Source organism: Onychostoma macrolepis, chromosome 05 (genome assembly GCF_012432095.1).
Source record: "Onychostoma macrolepis isolate SWU-2019 chromosome 05, ASM1243209v1, whole genome shotgun sequence".
Classification (NCBI taxonomy): Eukaryota; Metazoa; Chordata; class Actinopteri; order Cypriniformes; family Cyprinidae; genus Onychostoma; species Onychostoma macrolepis.
Window position 1 is genome coordinate 10,116,489 of NC_081159.1, and position 18,734 is coordinate 10,135,222.

Here is an 18,734-nt window from a genome sequence, read left to right on the forward strand (position 1 = left end):
TTGTTAATATAATTATAAATAAAGTATTATATGAAATAATTATAATAATATATTTTATTATAATTTGATGATATACATTATTATAATATTAAATATTACAATACAAAATAAAAATAATCATATCTGTTTAGATGTTTAGTTTAGTTTAGTTTAGTTTAGTTTATTTTGCACAATAATAAAATAAATACAGTAAAAACAGAACATAAAAGTACAATTCATATACTGTGCTGGGCGAGGCAGAAAACCCAAAGGGCTTATTTAAAGCCTCCAACTAAACGATAAAGAAAACAAAAACAACAACAACTCATGAAATTAAAGAAAGAGCTAAATTACAATAACAAATATATAAATATAAATAACTACAAATTAATTACAACGTCAAAAAAAAAAAAAAATAGAAATGATATACTCCAAAAACAAACCATTAAATGCATTAAAAAACTCCATGAAAGCTATAAATTCCTAATGGTTTTGTTGAAATATTAAGGTCTGGTGTAACATATTAATTTATAATTACATTACAATTCAAATAACATACTTTCAAAAGTATCACAGGTCATGCTCACAATTTTAACAAAAACTCTTTATCAATTAGCTCTGAGATAAAAGTAATAAAAAGTACTATATTTTTTATATTGTAGAACAACTTTGGAGTGCTGCATTCTTCTTAAAAAGCAAGTCCTAAACATCTTGGTTTGCTCTGCCGTGTGAAGACAGAAAATCACCACATGCAAACATCGAAGTGGAAAGAAAATAAAAAAGAGCATAGCGAGTCAAACTGCTCCCATCACTAAGCAACAGCTTTAGTGGAGTTTCTTTCCAATTTGCCAGATTTGGTGTTGGAGAAATCGATTTGAAGGTGGCTAAAATGCCGCCCTAACTGGATTTGTCGACGCTGAAGTGCTGAGCTCCTGCAGGGCCCGGTTTTTCTGCTGCTAGGTTACATCACGGCCAGGGGATGTGGGCGGTAGGAGGTAAAGAGGAACAAAGCAGACTTCCTGTTGTGATGGCAGGATGGGGACGAGGCCTTGGGGTGGGCCGGAGGGGGAACTCGGCATAGGGGTATCAGTGCCATAGTTCAGCTTTGAGCTGTAGTGTGTGTGCGAGACATATTAGACAAACACATATATCGACTATGGACATACAGAGATTTAACATTGTTTAAACGGGCTGAAAACACACACACACACACTCATAGAAAACACATCTTTCCTGTCTTTGCCTGGAGTGCCTGTGGGGTGCAGTGGGAGGATAAGGAGAGGCAGGGGAGCCGGGCGCAGCGTGTGGGCGTCTTGAAGAGCAGCCCGCTACATTAGCAATAAAGCTCCATGTAATTAGCATGTCTTTGGTTGATAATTAGCGTTGTTGGGAGAGAGGCAGTGAGAGGCTTGCCCAGCCTCTTTAGCTCTGTTTATGAGAGGCTAGAGGCTCTTCTACCCTACTCTACTCTCCCTGGCTCTTTCTTTCCGCTTATGTCTTCCGTTTTCATCCATTTTTATCTCTGCTTTCGTAGGTCAGGCCATTCTTCTATTCAGTCTAAATGTACACGGATGTGCCTTTCTCAATTTGGCATTTGCGTAATAAAAGATATAAACGTGAGAAGAGAGACATGAGAACTTTTTCAGTTGTTCATAGATTTAAAAAAAATATTGTCAAAATTATATTTACACTTTGATTTTATTTATTTTATTTTTTTTACAAGACAAGATGGTGCTATAGACTCATAATTAACTGGGACCTTGGCAAATAAATAAAGCATTGTCAGACAAATTAACAACTGTGTTTGTTGTACATTTTTTTCAGTTTTTACATAGCTCTTCATACCTCAATCGAAGCACTCTTCCTAGCATGTTTAGCTTATATACAAAAACTCATTAAAAGTCTCCTACGTCTTAACATCTGAGGCTAGACAAAAGGTGGGAAGGTCCAGAAAATTACACCTTGAGTCATGAAGAAAGAACAAATTACGAGTGCTTGTGCAAGGTAAAATTATCTAGTTTTAGATTAGCAGGGGGGATAAAACAACACAAACACAACAACATGGTTTGGTTGTCAAAATGCTCTCATTTGTTGGCACAGTTGCAATGCAGCCTTTATTTGGCAGGAGATTAAAAACTTAAAGAGCCATAGATTTCCCATAATGCACCATTCCAGACCAGTTTCCCAGCATGTGTGAAGCATTAGAGCTCAGCTGAGTTGGTTTTATTTTTGTTTTTTGCGTTTTTTACAACAGTTGAGGGATCAGTTGCATTTGCATTGATACTCATCAAAGTCTCAGTTTCATTATTATTCAATTTAATTTTATATTACACTCTTAAAAATAAAGGTGCTTCACGATGCCATGGAAGAACCTTTTTTGTCTAAATGGTTCCATAAAGAACCTTTAACATCTGAAGAACCTTTCTGTTTCACAAAAGGTTCTTTGTGGTGAAAGAAGGTTCTTCAGATTATAAAAAGTTAAGGAAGAGATGGTTCTTTAAAGAACCTTTGACTGAATGGTTCTTTGTGGAACCAAAAATGGTTCTTCTATGGCATTGTTTGAAGAACCTTTTGAAGCACCTTTATTTTTAAGAGTGTATATGAGTAATTAGTAAATGAATGAATTTTAAAATATGAAAATAAAACATTTTAGAAATTAAAATAAATAACATTATATACATTCATTTTATTATTTTTATGTGTTTGTTATAATATTATATATAGAATCAGTAAATGAATGATGCAAAATAATATATTTTTATAAAATATATTACAAATATATATATATATATATATATATATATATATATATATAATTGGAAACAGCATATGTATTATATAAAATCTAAAATCAGTCCAAGTAATGAATTATGTAAATATTACATAAAAAACATTTTACAAAATGTTATATAAAACATTTTAAATAACAGTTTTATTATAGAAAATAATTTTGAGTAAATTAAAGAATAATGCAAATGTAATATACTAAATATAATTTTGTATAACATTTTATTACTTAAATATATAAAATCAGTAAATGATTGAGTAATGTCACTGGATAAAAATTATTAATTAGTAATCACTGTTCTAATTTTTGTTGTGGTTTCTTTTTTTTTTTTTTTGAGGCACAGTTATTAAAGATTAGGCAAAACCAAGAGAGATTAGCATGGCTATGAAAGAAAAGAAGCACGTGGCTGCATGCGTTACTCGTGTCAACACTCCCATCATCACATGGAGCGGTCGTGTGAACAGGACACAAACACTTGAGAGAGAGTTTGCCAAACCCATCCCATCATAGATTAGCTTTATCTGAACAGCTTTTAATCTTCTCTCTTCTCTCAGTGCCACAACTTCTGAATGAATCGGCAATAGAAAGGAGCGCGTTTAGCCGTAAGCGCCGAGAGACAAACTGAGAGAGAGAGCGACAGGGAGGGAGGCTGGTGATTATTTCCAAAGGTCACACTGTTAATGACTACCTGCTTGGTTAATGAGATTCTGCAAAGCTCCCTCACGATGTTTCACCCTCATATGTGTTGCCGTGTGCTGAGATGTGTGAGAAGGGTTGCAGGCGTCAGCCTTCTCTCGACTTGCATCTGTTTAAAGTAGAAGGAGAAAGGGGAAAAAAAAAAACTAAGATCAACACAGGTTCATTAAACGTCTCGGAGAATGCTTAATGTGGACAAGGTACACTAATTAACTGAATTTCATTTTCATTTCTCTTCAAAGTGGCAGTAAAGAGTTAATTAAAAGATATTTTCCTCGCAAGGACTTTGCACATTAGCAGGCTGCTCCAGTGGAATATTCCCTCAGTTGTCTTTTGAAAAGACTTTCTTTCTTACTGGTTTGAGTAATCAGAGATCAGAGAGAACATTAGCCTACAGCGATTTTCTCTCAGCGCTGAGACTCAATGACCATTTATTTAACTTACAAAGACCCGCTATGATATAACACACTGACATAACTGTGTCCTCTTACAAACAAACATACATCTGATAGAGGGAAATATTTGTGCATCACCATAATCTACTACCACTCACATACATGCTATTAATGGCTCACGCGAAGAGTCAGTAATTTATGGTAATTGAACCAAGTGATGTTCAAGCTCAATGTTTTTTTTCCAGAATTTGTCATTAAACTCAGAAGAGGCTTTGTCTAGTTAAGAAAATAACCCCCGTGACATAGGCAAGTCAACTGAGGAGGAGATGAACAATGCGTCACAAACAGTATGTGAAGTATAAATTGAAACTTTAATATTCTTACTTGATGCTTTAAATATGAAGTAAATATTATAACACATTATAACCGTTTTAACTGAAATCATATAATGGATTACAAACATGTATACCTTATTGGATTATATATATATATATTGTTTTCTATTGCTGTATTTGCTAGCTACCATTTAAAAGTGTTTTTATTCTGCAGTGACATATTAAATTGTTCAAAAGTGACATTTATAACATCTGTTCTTTTTAACTTTCTATTCATCAAAGAATCTCAAAAAAATTGTATCATATATATATATAATTTTTTTTTTTACCAAAATATTCAAGTAAAATTTTAAAGAAATGTGTACTGAGCAGCAAATCATATTTCAGCTTATATTAGAATGATTTGTGAAGAATCATGTGACACTGAAGACTAGAGTAATGGCTGCTGGAAATTCGTCTTTGCCATCACAGGAATAAATTTCATGTTAAAATATATTAAAGCAGAAGCACTATATATTACTATATAGTAAACTATAAGCGATACAGTTGTTATCATTTAAAATGGCATTTCACAATATTACAGTTTTTACTGTATTTTTGATCAAATAAATGCAGCCTTCATGGTGACCAGATTTAAATTTCTCCACATGTTGAAAAATAACTGTAAAATGTGACACGTGTGTGAGACGTCTCCCCAGCCTTCAAAGCAGATCTCATCACTCATTCAGTGAAGAGCAGCACCAGTCCAGAGTATTTTGACCCCACAGCCTTAGAACAACTTGTTGAACTTCTGCCACATGGCTGCTGGACGTCAGCGAGGAGAACCGAGGGCATTTGTTTTGCCTCTCTTTCTCGTTCTCTCCTTTACTCGTTCTAAATCTCTCGTGTTTTCTCTACACTTCCCTCTGATTGGAAACAGCTGCAAAGCATCTACGGCAACACTTTAAAAATGAGTGCATTTCAGATGTGTCCAAATTAGGAGCCCCCTCCCTCTCCCCCTTCCTCCCTCCGTTTGTGTGAGTGTGTGTGATGTGGGTCTGTGTGTGTGTGCATGCATGAGTTTTTTTTAGTATCCTTCCCCTAATAAATGTCTCAAAAAATGGTAGCGGTCTAAAAATAGTGTGCTCTGTTGCTAAATTTAGCACTTGGCTTATTGCGCTGGCGAAGCGAATGGAGAAGAATAGGCTTGGAGAGGCAGGGTGAGTAAGCAAGGCTCTATTCATTCAACAGCTTGTGTGGAGGCCTCTAGTGAACCACTGCCCTTGGACTGCATCCCCCCCTCCACCGCCAGACCTGGGGGTGCCACTAAACATTTGATCCAGCGGATAAAAGCTGTTATTATTTATTTATTTATAAAGACTCTAAAGGGTTTTTATAGCCAGTGTAACAGATTTGAATGACTTTTCCAGTGTTTCCATGTTACAGACAAAGAGCAGCGCACATATACGCATATCCACATTTATAGAAAAGGCTGTGATTGTAGATTTAAATTTATATGAATGATTTTTGGTTTAAATTAATTAGAATTTTAGGTTCCCTGAATATTTATTTAAACATTTTCACCGTGTTTTAAGCTTATTTGGTAATACTTTAGAATAATGCGTTAACTAACAATAAACTATAATTTTGTTAATATTAGTTAAAAAGTATAACTATTCATTATCAGTTAAGAATAGCTCAAATCTATTAAATAATATTAACAGAATAAAATTAAAACTTCAAAACTTCAACTGAATGTTGAAATTAACTAAGATTAATAAATAATTTGTATTCATTGTTAGTTCGTTAACGAATGTAGTTACCTGATATTAACAGAAGAAACCTTATTGACAAGTGTTACCATTTATTTTTAATAAACATTGCTGTAGTGTGACAAATACATTTTTAAACACACAAATATTCCAGTCTCTCAGTTAATATGGAGTCATAATAATAATATATAATAAAGCTACATGCATAACAATTATAAAACAATTATAAAAACAACAAGTAAAAAATGAATGTAATTGGTGGAGGGGGTTATAAAGTAAAACTAATGTTAAATCAGCACAACACATGACATCAGTGTTTAAGATACAAGTAACAAGGCTGTCCTCTTTGGCTGTCCCTCATACTGTCAGTGGAAAATGAGCGATCTATTTCTGTATGTGGGTGTAGATGGCAGTGTCCCCTCCCACAGGGCCTGAAGGGTGTGGAAACGCAAGGTCATGCCAGAGAGGTCAGGTGCCTGCGCATTGTTCCTCAAAACCCTCTGCCCCTTCCTGTAATGCAGCTGCATGATAAGAACCCCTACAGACAAAGGCTGATAACTGATGTCTGTGTGTGTGTGTGTGTGTGTGTATGCATGCAAGTGTGTTCGCAGCTCACTGCGTCCAAAAAAAGAATCACAGCCCTTTCAATGAGTGTGTGTGTGTGTGTGTGTGTGTGTGTGCGCGTGATAGGTGTCCTTCTGTCTGTCTAGAAATAAAACAAGACATAAAGACATAACCAGCATGTTTCAAATGGAAAGATGGTCATGGTATAAGCACCCCTTTATTTAGCTTGACTGAGTGTCATTGTGTGCATGTATGGGATGCTCCATTAGGTCATATGAATGACTTGTCTGTCTGTCTTGTTAACAGCCATGGAGAGGGAATATGAGATGACACGCTTTACAGTCATGTACCAGAATCTGAAAAACATGGCACAACAGAGTATCACATTACTGAAAAGGTAGTAAATAAAGACACAAGCGTACCGTTTTCCCCTAGAGTTTATCATAATGTTTCTTTGAGTAACAGCTTTTTCTCTCTGTTCTACTGCACTTTAGGCCTATATATCGGGAATAGCTTTAATTTTAGAAATGCCTAAATATAGAGAATTTTAAGTGGATTTAGTCTTTCCCTGTGTTCATCCATTCCAGGATGTAATTAGATGCTCAAGGTATGATATTACTTATCCATTACTTACTGTAATCATGAGAAATCAAATTTTCCTTGATCGGTTGAGATAAAAGAGTTCATTGTGTCAGGTAAACATATTGTAACTTTTAGAACTGAAAACTTCTGGAAAAAAAAAAACACTAATTTGTTGAAACTAAAGCTGTAAAAACAGCTTGTTCATTCTGCAAATATCTGAAATCAGACAGATCGATATATTTGAACACACACACACACACACACACACACATATGTTCAATATTATTACAATCTGAATTTTCAGCAAACATTACTTCAGTCTTCAGTGCCACACGATCCTTCAGAAATCATTCTAATATTCTGATTTGCAGCTCAAGAAAGATTTCTTATTATTATGTAATGTTTGAAAATATATTTTTAACAGTATGCACTATATATATATATATATATGCACACATCACTGCTACATTTACTCATATATATATAAAGCATTTTTGTTAACATTATAAGCTGACCTTACGGTAGAAAAATTGTCTGATATGACTCCTACTATTATTCATATACGTAACCCATGGAATGGCAGGCCTATAGTTTTTTTCTTTGATGCTTGATTACAGTGTAGAGGGGGAAGGGCTCAAAGCAAGCAAATTATAGTAAAGTATCTGGTTTTTAGGAGTTAAGAGGTGCCCACTTCCAACAGCTAAAGAGCCTAATGGGTTAGTTCAAAGATAGATGGTCTTCTGTGATGCACCACCTCACACTACCATTATACTGTACAGATACACACACAAACAGGAACATATGGAGGCCATGTCCCTTGTCATCTGCATTTGTGTCTCGCTACACAGTTGTAGCATGTTCAAACCACACTTAATGAAATGGTGGCTTCCCTGCTTTCTCTCCAGCCATATGCTTCCAATAAGGCCAAGACAGACTGGTTCTCTCCCTAAAGTTCTGCGCTTGTGTGTTCAATGGGAGCAGGAGACTCTGCGGCCCCCCAAAAGTACCATATCAAAGCACAGAGTTTTTAGTTAGGCCATCTGCAGAGCGCTTTTGGATCATGTGCATGTCTGTCACCGAGCTTCCCTGACATCCATCCACTCTGTTGAAGCAAGAAGCATGTATGACTGTGCTCAGTAATCAACTCCAACTCATTCGCAGCGCACACATGGTGGAGGCGTGACTGCTGAGGTACATGATGTCATCTCTGTTGGCCTAATGGGACCACCTTGGAGTTAGTGGCTTTATAGTGGATTTGTGTTAGAGAGAAAGAAGTGGAAAAAACACATGTACATGTGCTGAGCAAGGAGAGTCAATGAGCTGCCAAAATAGACCTCTGTGTGAAATTATGTCTTTTTTGTGAACCGCTAACGTGAGCTAATGAAAACGAATGTAAATGTTCCACTTGGACCTCAAAGTAACAGTGCAAAGTTTGATTATTTGTGTAAGTTCCTTGGATCTGTCTGATAGGAGCACAAAAATGGTTTAAAAGTGGAGAGAGAGCAATAAGTGACCTTCCACCAATAGAAATAGGGAGGCATGATAATGGTTGAACATTTTTTTTAATAATAATATTGCAATATTATTATATTATAATAATATTATTAATCATGATTGTTCTCATGTGAGAAATTTCTTTTAGATTTAATCTGAATTATTGCACTTTCACATAAGCACAAATCAAGAGAACGTCAAGCGTTTATTTTACTTCATCTAGTTTCCTGAGTTGTTATATTTATCATATACATTAACATACTCTATACATTATTAATATTGAAAAGTTTATCTTTATAGCTTAAACTGTGAAATTCCTAATAATAATTCCAGTAATTCCAAATTATGTTAACTTTTTTCTATTGAAACAAATAGGAAAACTTTGCATTGTTGCACATAGATTCTGCATAAGTGCATTGATTTAGCAACTACAGTCGCAATATATATATATATATATATATATATATATATATATATATATATATATATAGTTGAGATTCATGTTTGGCTTGTTACCAATGCAAGACAACGGAAATGTCAAATGGAAGAAAAAAAAAAGTTTAAGGATAAATAATTAGTGGTCGAATATCGCAATACAATTATGCTTAATTAATGGAGATAAGTAAAGTTCTCCATCACAAATAAAATATGATTAATCACAGAAGACTGCTTGAATTCGGGAAAGAACATAAAGAAGGTGTTTGATTTTTTTTAATTTGTTGTCAGATCTTCTCTGTCCTCCTATCTCCTGCTCTCAATAAGCAGAGTATGTTGAATGTGGGACTTTCTCTGGACCTTCCTGCAAACCTGTCAGCTCTATTCCACAACCGAAATCCTCTTGAAAATAAACCATGAGGTCTGTCTGGGTCATACTCCCTCATCAATCTGGCCTGGTTTTAACTAGATGTCTAAATGAGCACTGGACACTGTTCAGATTTTAAAAAGAGGCCAGAGTAATATGATCAGTAGTGAAGACAGTTGGGAATCGTCTTTGGCTACTCGAGCTAGAGTTTCTCTGGCTTGATTACAGCTGGAATTGCAAGACCATAGTTGATATCAGTCCATTATTTAGGCTTCAGCCCGGAGAGGAGGTCTGACAGAAGGGGCCAGGAGGGATGAGAAGTATGAAGGAGTTTAATTAGGAGCATACCATTGAAGGAGACATTCCTTCCCACTCTTTTCCCTTCCTTGTCTCCACTGATTCTTGATTCTCAGAAGCCTCCAGCCGCTCATCCCTTCACAGCTCTCTATTGACTATTTCTGTGCATTTTAGCTTTTTATCAGGCCCCTCACCCCCGTCTGGCCATTTTCCACTTTGTTAGATTGAGTACTCCTCATCGATAATGTTTTGGAAGGATGATCGCACAGCTTTCATCTTGCGGCGCTATTAAGACGTTAGAATGTTCTCGCTGCTTGGTCCAAGTACAGGGTATTTGTTGTCTACTGTATCTTATTTTTAGATTGGCAAACTGGAAGCACTAATGTTGCTGTTGCTTCCTGGGAAATCAATTGCATTGGCTGTGTGTTTTGCCTCCCTTCAGAAATGGGAGTGATTATGAGTGAGTCATTATAAAACCCATAGGAAAGAAAAATTACTAATGGGATCTCTTTAAAATCTCAATGGTTTCTCCTAGAAAGGAATGTCATTAAATGGAGTTCAAATAGAGACTTTTGCTTAAATCTCCTACTTCTTCTTAGAAGCAGACCCTTGTAACCTGAAGTGGTACAAATGGATCTGTTGTCACTGGTTGACCTTGAAAGATTCCAAACTGTCCAAGAGTTAAACAAATTCTTAAATATTAAATGTAATCATTTTATTTTATTTATAACATTTAATTATTATTATGACATGTTTTAGTATATAAACTAAATGTATTCGTTGTTTACATAATTTATACATTTTTAAATTAGATCCTTTTAAAGTCTCAGGTTTTTTTTTTCTCAGCAATGAGATTAAATGAAGTTCAAATAGAGACTTTTGCTCAAATCTACTTCTACTAAGAAAAGGACCCTGGTAATCAAAAATATGCCGTTGTTATCAGGTGTGATAATTAATATTATTGCTCTGTATTCTTACTGTATGTCTCACTCTATTTTTAATTTAAGTGAACCTGAGAAAAATATGATGCTTCAAAGATGTATAACTGAGACCTCCACCAAACCTCCTGAGCTATGAAAGAGCAACATCTGAGTATTTCTCATTTTCTCTGAGGAATGGGTGTTTGTTTGGCCATTTATGGCCATCTTCAGCATACATGCTGTGATTGGCTAACTATATCTCCCTACAGCAGAATATGCGTGTGTGTGTGTGTGTGTGTGTGTGTGTGTGTGTGTGTGTGAGAGAGAGAGAGGGCTGGTGACAGGTGTGGATACTCTGACAGGTGCACGAATCTGGAATGAGTGGCATAGCGGCGGACCTTTAGGGGGTTCACAGCGGCTGCATGCTGGGTCTTAAACTGCCTATCCCTGCTTGAGCGCTCACTCAGCCAGCATGCCCTCCCATCAGCACACTACAGTCTACTCTGCCTCTTCGCACTCCTCTGCCTCAGATTGACGCCGGCCGCTCTACACCATAATCTTCACTCCACACCGTTGCCGAGGCAGTACCTGAGTTCTGCTTGTTAGGGGCCAACCTGTCATTTGAGGCAAAAAATAAAGTAACCGATTTTATTTGAACTCAGAAATCGCTAGTAAATTTCACAAACAATTACAAAGAAAAGGTAAAGTAACAAATTTAATTAAAAGTGAAGAAATGTAGTATTTCCATGTAAAACATGCTCCAGTAATCTTTGTTATATTTACAACTTTATGCACTCCGTGTATTTATGCAATTGTGAAGTTGTTTACTTTATCTTTTTAATGACTGAGACACCATTTCTCAAATTTTCCGTCATTTTCTGTTTCAATCTCACAAAACAGCCATGCCGGGACTCGTCTTCAAAGCATTTGATCAGCTCAATATGTATAAAGGAATAAAAAAAGCTCTCATCACACATTGCGCTCTCCACACAATCCCTCAACACCTAATAGAAGCATGTCATAGCAAAGAAAAGAGGATGAGAAACCCGTCTTCATCAAGCCCTCGTGTCAGCAGAGTAAATTAATTATCATGTGATTGATGCAGACAGGCAGATGAAGGCAAAGAAGGACTGTGTGTGAGAGCGTGAGCTGCACATATGTTAGCTGGTGGCTAATATCCCGCCACGCCACACTTTAAAGACAGTTGATCCAGTGGAACGTTTCGCTTTGATGAGACGTCAGACTCCTCGAGAACCTCGTGCAGATAATGACACGAGACAGTTGAAGACTTTTTGTGGGTCTGCAATGCACCTCAAGTTTTTATATCTTCTTTTCTTATTTTCACAAAAACACTGTGTCCCTCCCAGAATTTCTGCTAATTTTATATCATCTGGGATGGTCGAAGCTTTAACTACATTCAATTAGCACAATAGCTTATATTGAATTATTAGTCATTTAAGATGTGGCGGTTTTCTTTTTCTAAGTGTTAATATTAAAGTAACATTTCCAAATTGGCAGACACTCACTCACAGATTGACTCCACTGTGAGAGGAAGATCTCATTCCTACTAGAAGGTGGCCATCAGGTGGCAAAGAGAGAAACTGCTGCTTTAATATATCAGGAGAGCCCACAATTCTTTCTTTTACTGTTACACTAGCTTGTTTGCTTAAGCATAGCACAACCTTTCAGCTTCATCACACATTTTTGGTTTATATTCTTAATGGTTATATCAAAAGAATCCTTGTATCGTTTTAGGTTCACTGGGTGTCTCTCTGTTAATCTCTTTGGGCCGGCTCTATAGGCGTCTCTCTGCTGTGGTCAGTAGCAGTAGGGCCGTTCCTCTCTGCTGAAATCACATTTAGAACATTTTTCTCTTTGGTACCCAGACCTGGCTAAATATTAACGTTTACATTTTAGGTTGGCCCTTCCTGTATATGTATCCTGTTGTCTCTCAACAACTTCCTTTAAAAGAATATTTATGATTATTTTATATTACATAAATATAAATAACATGACCTTAAGCAAATAATCTAAAAGCAAACAAGACATGAAAGAATTCTAGAAAATAAACCATCAGCTTGAATTTCTTTATTAACAACCCCTTTAAAGATTCAGCACTAGTGGTTCTCAAACTTTTGCTCACAAGTTGACATTTTTATTAACTGAGTAATAAATTATGTAATTAAATTATTATTATATTAAATGCATACTTTGCCATTCAAAAGTTTGGGGTTGGTGAGAGAATACAATTAAAATATTATATTATTATATTAAATATATATTTTACCATTCAAAAGTTTGAGGTTGGTGAGAGAACAAAGCTCTAAAGAATAAAATAGAATATTTTTGTACAAATATTGTTGGAAGAAGTTTTTTTAATGCTCACCAGGCTGCATTTATTTGATATAATATAAACAGTAATATTGTGAAATATTGTTACAATTTAAAATAAGCGTTTTCTTTTTAAATATATTTTAAAATGTAATATATTCATGGGATGGCAAAACTGAATTTTCAGTCTTCAGTGTCATTCTGATACGCTGATTTGGTGCTCGAGAAACATTCCTGTTATCATCAATATGTGACCCTGGACCACAAAACCAGTCTTAAGTGTAAATTTTTCGAAATTGAGATTTATATATACTCTGAAAGCTGACTTAAGACTTGTTTTGTTGTCCAGGGTCACATATTAAAAACAATTGTGCTACTCAATGTTTTCTAATATCTTCTGACCTCAAACTTTTCAATTACACTGTATATAACTATACATAATTGTTTTGAGATAGTTTCCCCCAAATTCTGAAGTGGGCTCTTAAAATTATTCTTTATTAATCTTGTCTAAATACAACTTGTATGTTACCCACCTGAGGGCCTTTATTGCGGTTGGTATTTGAACTGTGTGCAAACTTGTATTTACAGACCCTGAGAAAGAAGGGTCTAAATGGCTGTGACAGCCCAGACCCCGACGCAGACGACTCGGTGGGCCACAGCCCAGAGTCAGAGGACAAGTACCGTAAAATCAACGACGACATTGATCTGCACATGATCAGCAGACAGAGGATATGTGTAAGTACCTGCATCTCAGACAAGCCCTCTCACACTTCCTTCTCTTTCTCTCTTTTTCTGTCTCTCCGTGTGCTCTGGCTCACTGTTCGCCCTGCACGGGCCTTCAGGCGTTGAGCAAGAAGGAGAACAAAGGCGGCGAGAGCCTGGAGCTCGAGTCTGCTCTCGCTCTCACTCCGCACACGGAGGAGAAATACAAACAGATTAACGAAGAGTTTGATCTAATGATCAAGACTCAGAAGATACCTGTAAGTACAGTGAAGAGAGGACAGACAAAAAACTAACAGCTCTATGAAAAAGCAAGCAAAGCTAACAATCATATTTGAAGAAACAAAGCAATTCGTTCTAATCTTGATTTAACCGTATGTACCATATATAGAACTCATATAATATATATATATATATATAATGCAGATGTAGTATATCTATCATTTGTAATGATGCTGGCACTGCCTTTGGATGCATGGGAGATAATTGCACATCTGAGATATAACTAAAACGAGAAGAAGCACAATGACAATTACTGTAAGAAATACAGTCATATTAACCTCCAGAGTATTTTTTTGTGCGTTGGAAGGCCTTTCACTGATTACATGTCTGAGCCTATAGCCTGATTGATTCAAACAAATTCATTTGCAGACCTTTAAGATGCATGTTCTTTCCTAACTACTCATGTGTGTTTATCTATCTATCTATCTATCTGTCTGTGTGTGTGGTTAAGATTTGTCCAGTGTTTTTTTTTTTTTTGGTTAAGGTTAGAAAAATTAGGTTGGGTTTAGTGGAGTGGTAAATGATGGTGGTGAAGATAGTGGTCACAGTGACTGAGTTATAGAGTTAGAGAGTACAGTAGCACAAAGAGGAAGAGTGGCACCATGCAGAAGATGCCTAGGCTCACGTACACATAAAGATGTTGAAAGCTTTTCCATAGAAAAAAAAATAAAGACACAAGAGAGAAGAAAGTCTGCAGTCCAGGATAGCTACACAAAAATGCTAAAGATTCTTTCATGTTATGTTTAGCTTGACTAAATCATGTACGTGTTCATTTTTATTTTTTTTTACATTATTGAAAAAGTATCAGTCTGTTTTTTCAGAATCTAGACATGGATTTTTTTCATTTTTTATAAATGTGATCTAATAACATATTCGACTTTTACTCCAGCAAACACTCAATAAATGGTTGGTGTTATCAGATTAGAATTTGGTTTATAATCAGTTCTCATAAGATTAGAAAAAGTCATGAAGCATCAAACTAATATTTTTCAAGCTATTAAAAGGGCCTTGGAGTCTCTGAGACTCCAAAGAGAACATGAGGGTAAAGATGGAAAAATGAACACCTAACGAAAGTGAAGCTGTGCCCACCAAGACCTTCACTGCGGAGAGAAAATATTTGGCTGCCTCAAGCCATGATTGCTGTGGCCTTGTGAGTTAATGAAGAATGAAAGAGTGAGAAAGAGCGAGAGGCTCCTCTTCGGTTCTTGTCAGTTGATGCTTTCCCAGATGAGCACTTACAGACCCTCAGGACACATGGCTACAATTAGGGGCTATTTTGTCCTTAAAAACATAATATGAAGGAGGCAGAAGTCTCTTCAAGGTTAAGCCTGTGTCTTTTGGAGTGATGCGAACAAGAGGATTTACAGAGATTTAGAGAGTTTAGAGTCATCTCGGCTTGTTCATTTATGGTCGAGAACAGAGAAAATGAACAGAAATACTTCTCAGGAGCTCTAAGGATTGAAGCCATTGCATGTGACATATTTGTCAAAATTTCTCATTTCTATCTTGTTTTTTTTTTTGTTTTTTTACTTCTCCTTTGTTCAGTGTGTTTAACTCTTTGTTTTTTCCCCATTATTATTGTAGTTTATATTATTAATTATCTTAATGGTGTATGTATTGCTTCTGTCTCTAACCAGGCTGTGCCCTCTTCCACCTACGAGATGCCCATCCCCGTGAATAACCAGATATACCCAGGCAATCATAACCTGCTTCCACTGGCCCACCACAGCCTGCAGAGAAACAGCATGTCACCCGGGGTCACACACAGACCACCTAGTGCAGGTAAAAACACATAGGACACAGTTTGTCTAGAAAAAAAACAAAAAAACATTTAATTAAAATATAATAACTTCCCTAGTGAAAAATAAATATACTTAAATGTATTTGAAATACATTTATTTCATGCTAAAAAAAACTACAAATACATTTGTATATATTTATGTACTAAATAAAATGTCCTGCAAATGTACTTTTTGTATACTAAACTGGTATACTTAAAGTCTGCTAAATTGGAACAACTAATTTTGTACTTAATGCACTTCAGTTGTGAAGAAGTAGTGCTGAAGTACAATTAAATATATACTGAAGTATATTTGATTGGGCTGAAGTGGAACTATTGCAAGTATACTTCAGGTACACTTTAAATATGTTGCATTTAAAGTCTGATATTATTCAAAGATTATACAATCCTCATTAACAGTGACATTAAAACACATTTTAGACTTAATATTAAATATGTGCATTGTGCACAAGTAATATGCCAAGTAAAGTTTAATTATATTTTTTATGTCAGTAAGTCTCGAGTTATCTGTCAGTAAATATGTTAATAAATTTGAACTATACTTAGTATGAAATAAATGTACTTTTTTACTAGGGTTTCATTGGCACTGAAACAACTTTCCTTTTTTGCTGATATAACCAACACACACAAAAAAAAAATAATAATAAAAAAATAAGCTGTAAATAAAAGAAAGATTATTAAAGATAATTTTACAAGAAAATAAAATGTTTATATTAAATTGATATATTTAATTTAATATAGCGTTTAGTGTTTATTTATATTTGTTTACTAAAAATGTCTGAGTGAAAATCATTTCTACACCTTTTTTCAGACACAAAAAAATACTATTTTAAAATAATTATAAAAAATAGTATTAAAATGACAAATTCTCTTTCATGCTGACTTCAAATTTAAAACATGTACCTAAATAATTAACCATTACTAATATTTAATTTAATAATCAGCATTCCTCTATATTTCTCTGTATATTTCTTATGTTTATCTGTAATTCCCCATGACCAATGTTCGTACAGCACGATCCCATTGGCTGTTTGTTATTGTTGTGTTGCCTTGCTTCATTAGACAAAGTCTCTCACCCAGAGCTCTGTCATTAAAACTGCTTTCTCCTGATGCAATCGGCTCTGTATTCCAGGAGCGCTTAGCTAAATATGAGTTTTGGCCCAGCCTGCACGCCTCTGACCACACTTGCTCCCCTGCATGCTTAAAAATAAAAATGTGTAATTTTTCTTGGACACCGCAGCCGAGCCCCGCCGGCCACATCGCTTCCCCCTCAGAAAAGTGTGCTGAGGTGGAAAAGGACAGTGTTTTGTTCTTCTCAGACAAACACACACACACACGCACGTCTCTGTCACCTTATATTTGTCTTTCAGTCTCCATCGCTCTTAAACGCACAGGGAGGGAGGGAGATCTCTGTGGCTTGAGGGAGTTGAATAAATGACCTGACAGTTTTAAGAAGGAAGATTTTGTGGTAGGATGTGGATGTCAGTTGCAATGAAGTGACTGAAATCTCTCTCTTTCTGTCTTTCTCTTCCCGTGCTAGGTGGTCTGATGGGCACTGATCTCTCGACTGGCGCGGGCACTAGTGCTGGTAAGGACGGCATCCCCACATACTACAGTATGTTCCCTCTCCATCACAATTTTTACTCAGCCAATAACTGCACAAATTCTCTTCCAGCTCTAACCAGCCTCGCAAATTTTCAGCAGAACATTCTGTTTGTATAAGCTGGGCTTGTATTCACAGTCATTTCTTTGCAGACTTCAGTCATTAAGTGACCTGGGCTGAACTGGATTGGTTCAAACCCAATAGCCACAGTTACAGAAAATATATATATATATATTTTTTTTTTTTTTTTTCACTCCAATTCTTGCAAAATAATTACTGTACATTATTGTTTTTGTTCTAATGTGTGTATTAATTAGCATATACAATACCTTTAAAAGTTTGGGGATGGTAAGATTTTTAATGTTTCTGAAAGTCTCTTTTGATGCTGCATTTATTTGATCAAAAATACAGTAAAAAGAGTATCATTGTGAAATATTAATATTATATATATATATATACTTTTTTTTTAAATGTAATATATTTAATAATTCATTCTTATGACTACACGGCTGAATTTCCAGCAGCCATTACTCCAGTCTTTAGTGTCACATGATCCTTTATTGTACTGATTAATATTTTTGTGGAAACCATAATACTTTTTTGATGAATAGAAAGTTCAGAAGAATAGCATTTATCTGAAATAGAAATATTTTGTAACATTATACATACACTGTGTGCAGAATTATTAGGCAAGTTGATATTCTGGTCATATTTTTTTTCCAAGAACATTTTACCAATTCCAAACCACATCAATCTTAATAACTACTATTGATTTTGTATTTAATAATTTGTAAGTGATATATAATTGTCCATGAAGGCTGATAGTCAGAAACTTCTTATTTCAGGTGTGCAGAATTATTAGGCAGGTTTTCCTTTACAGATAAAATGAGCCAAAAGAGATTGAACTCAAGAATAAAGTTAAAAATTATTAAATGCCCATGAGAAGGATGCAATACTAATGCAATAATAGAATTAGCAAAGTTAAGGCATGACCACTGGGCAGCGAAATGCTCATTGGGTCAGCAAGGTCAGAAAAACAGGTGGAGAGGAAAGACACGTTAACTGCAAAATAATTAAATTAAGGTGAAGAATTGGGTGAGAAACCATCAGGAACCATTTAGTCTCCAGCACCATCATTTTCCAGAACTGCAACCTTCCTGGAGTCTCCAGAATTACAAGGTGTCAGGTTCTCAGAGACTTTCTTGGGTAAAAATTCTTTAAATGGCCCTCACTTAATAAGAATAACATGCTGAAGTGTTGTGAAATACATGAAGACTGATTTTGTATAGGATTTATGGACAGATAAGTTGTGAGTGACTCTTGAAGGACCAGCATCACATCCTCTTGTGCCACTGTTTGAAGAATTTATCTTCCAGAATCTGGCAGTAAGTTTT

General features: G+C 35.5%; 1 protein-coding gene across 5 annotated transcripts in view; it reads left to right on the forward strand.

Moving 5' to 3' along the window:
- The window catches only part of mef2cb (myocyte enhancer factor 2cb), a 72,608-nt gene that overhangs the window by 43,824 nt on the left and 10,050 nt on the right, over positions 1-18,734 (forward strand). For 3 of the 5 annotated variants that reach the window (XM_058775602.1, XM_058775604.1, XM_058775601.1), the window contains 3 exons: positions 13,523-13,669; positions 15,574-15,718; positions 17,278-17,352. In XM_058775602.1, the coding sequence (XP_058631585.1) occupies positions 13,523-13,669; positions 15,574-15,718; positions 17,278-17,352 (367 nt within the window). Of the gene's footprint in view, positions 1-13,522; positions 13,670-13,776; positions 13,915-15,573; positions 15,719-17,277; positions 17,353-18,734 lie in introns of all 5 variants that reach the window. The other 2 variants (XM_058775606.1, XM_058775605.1) reach the window with 2 other exon arrangements.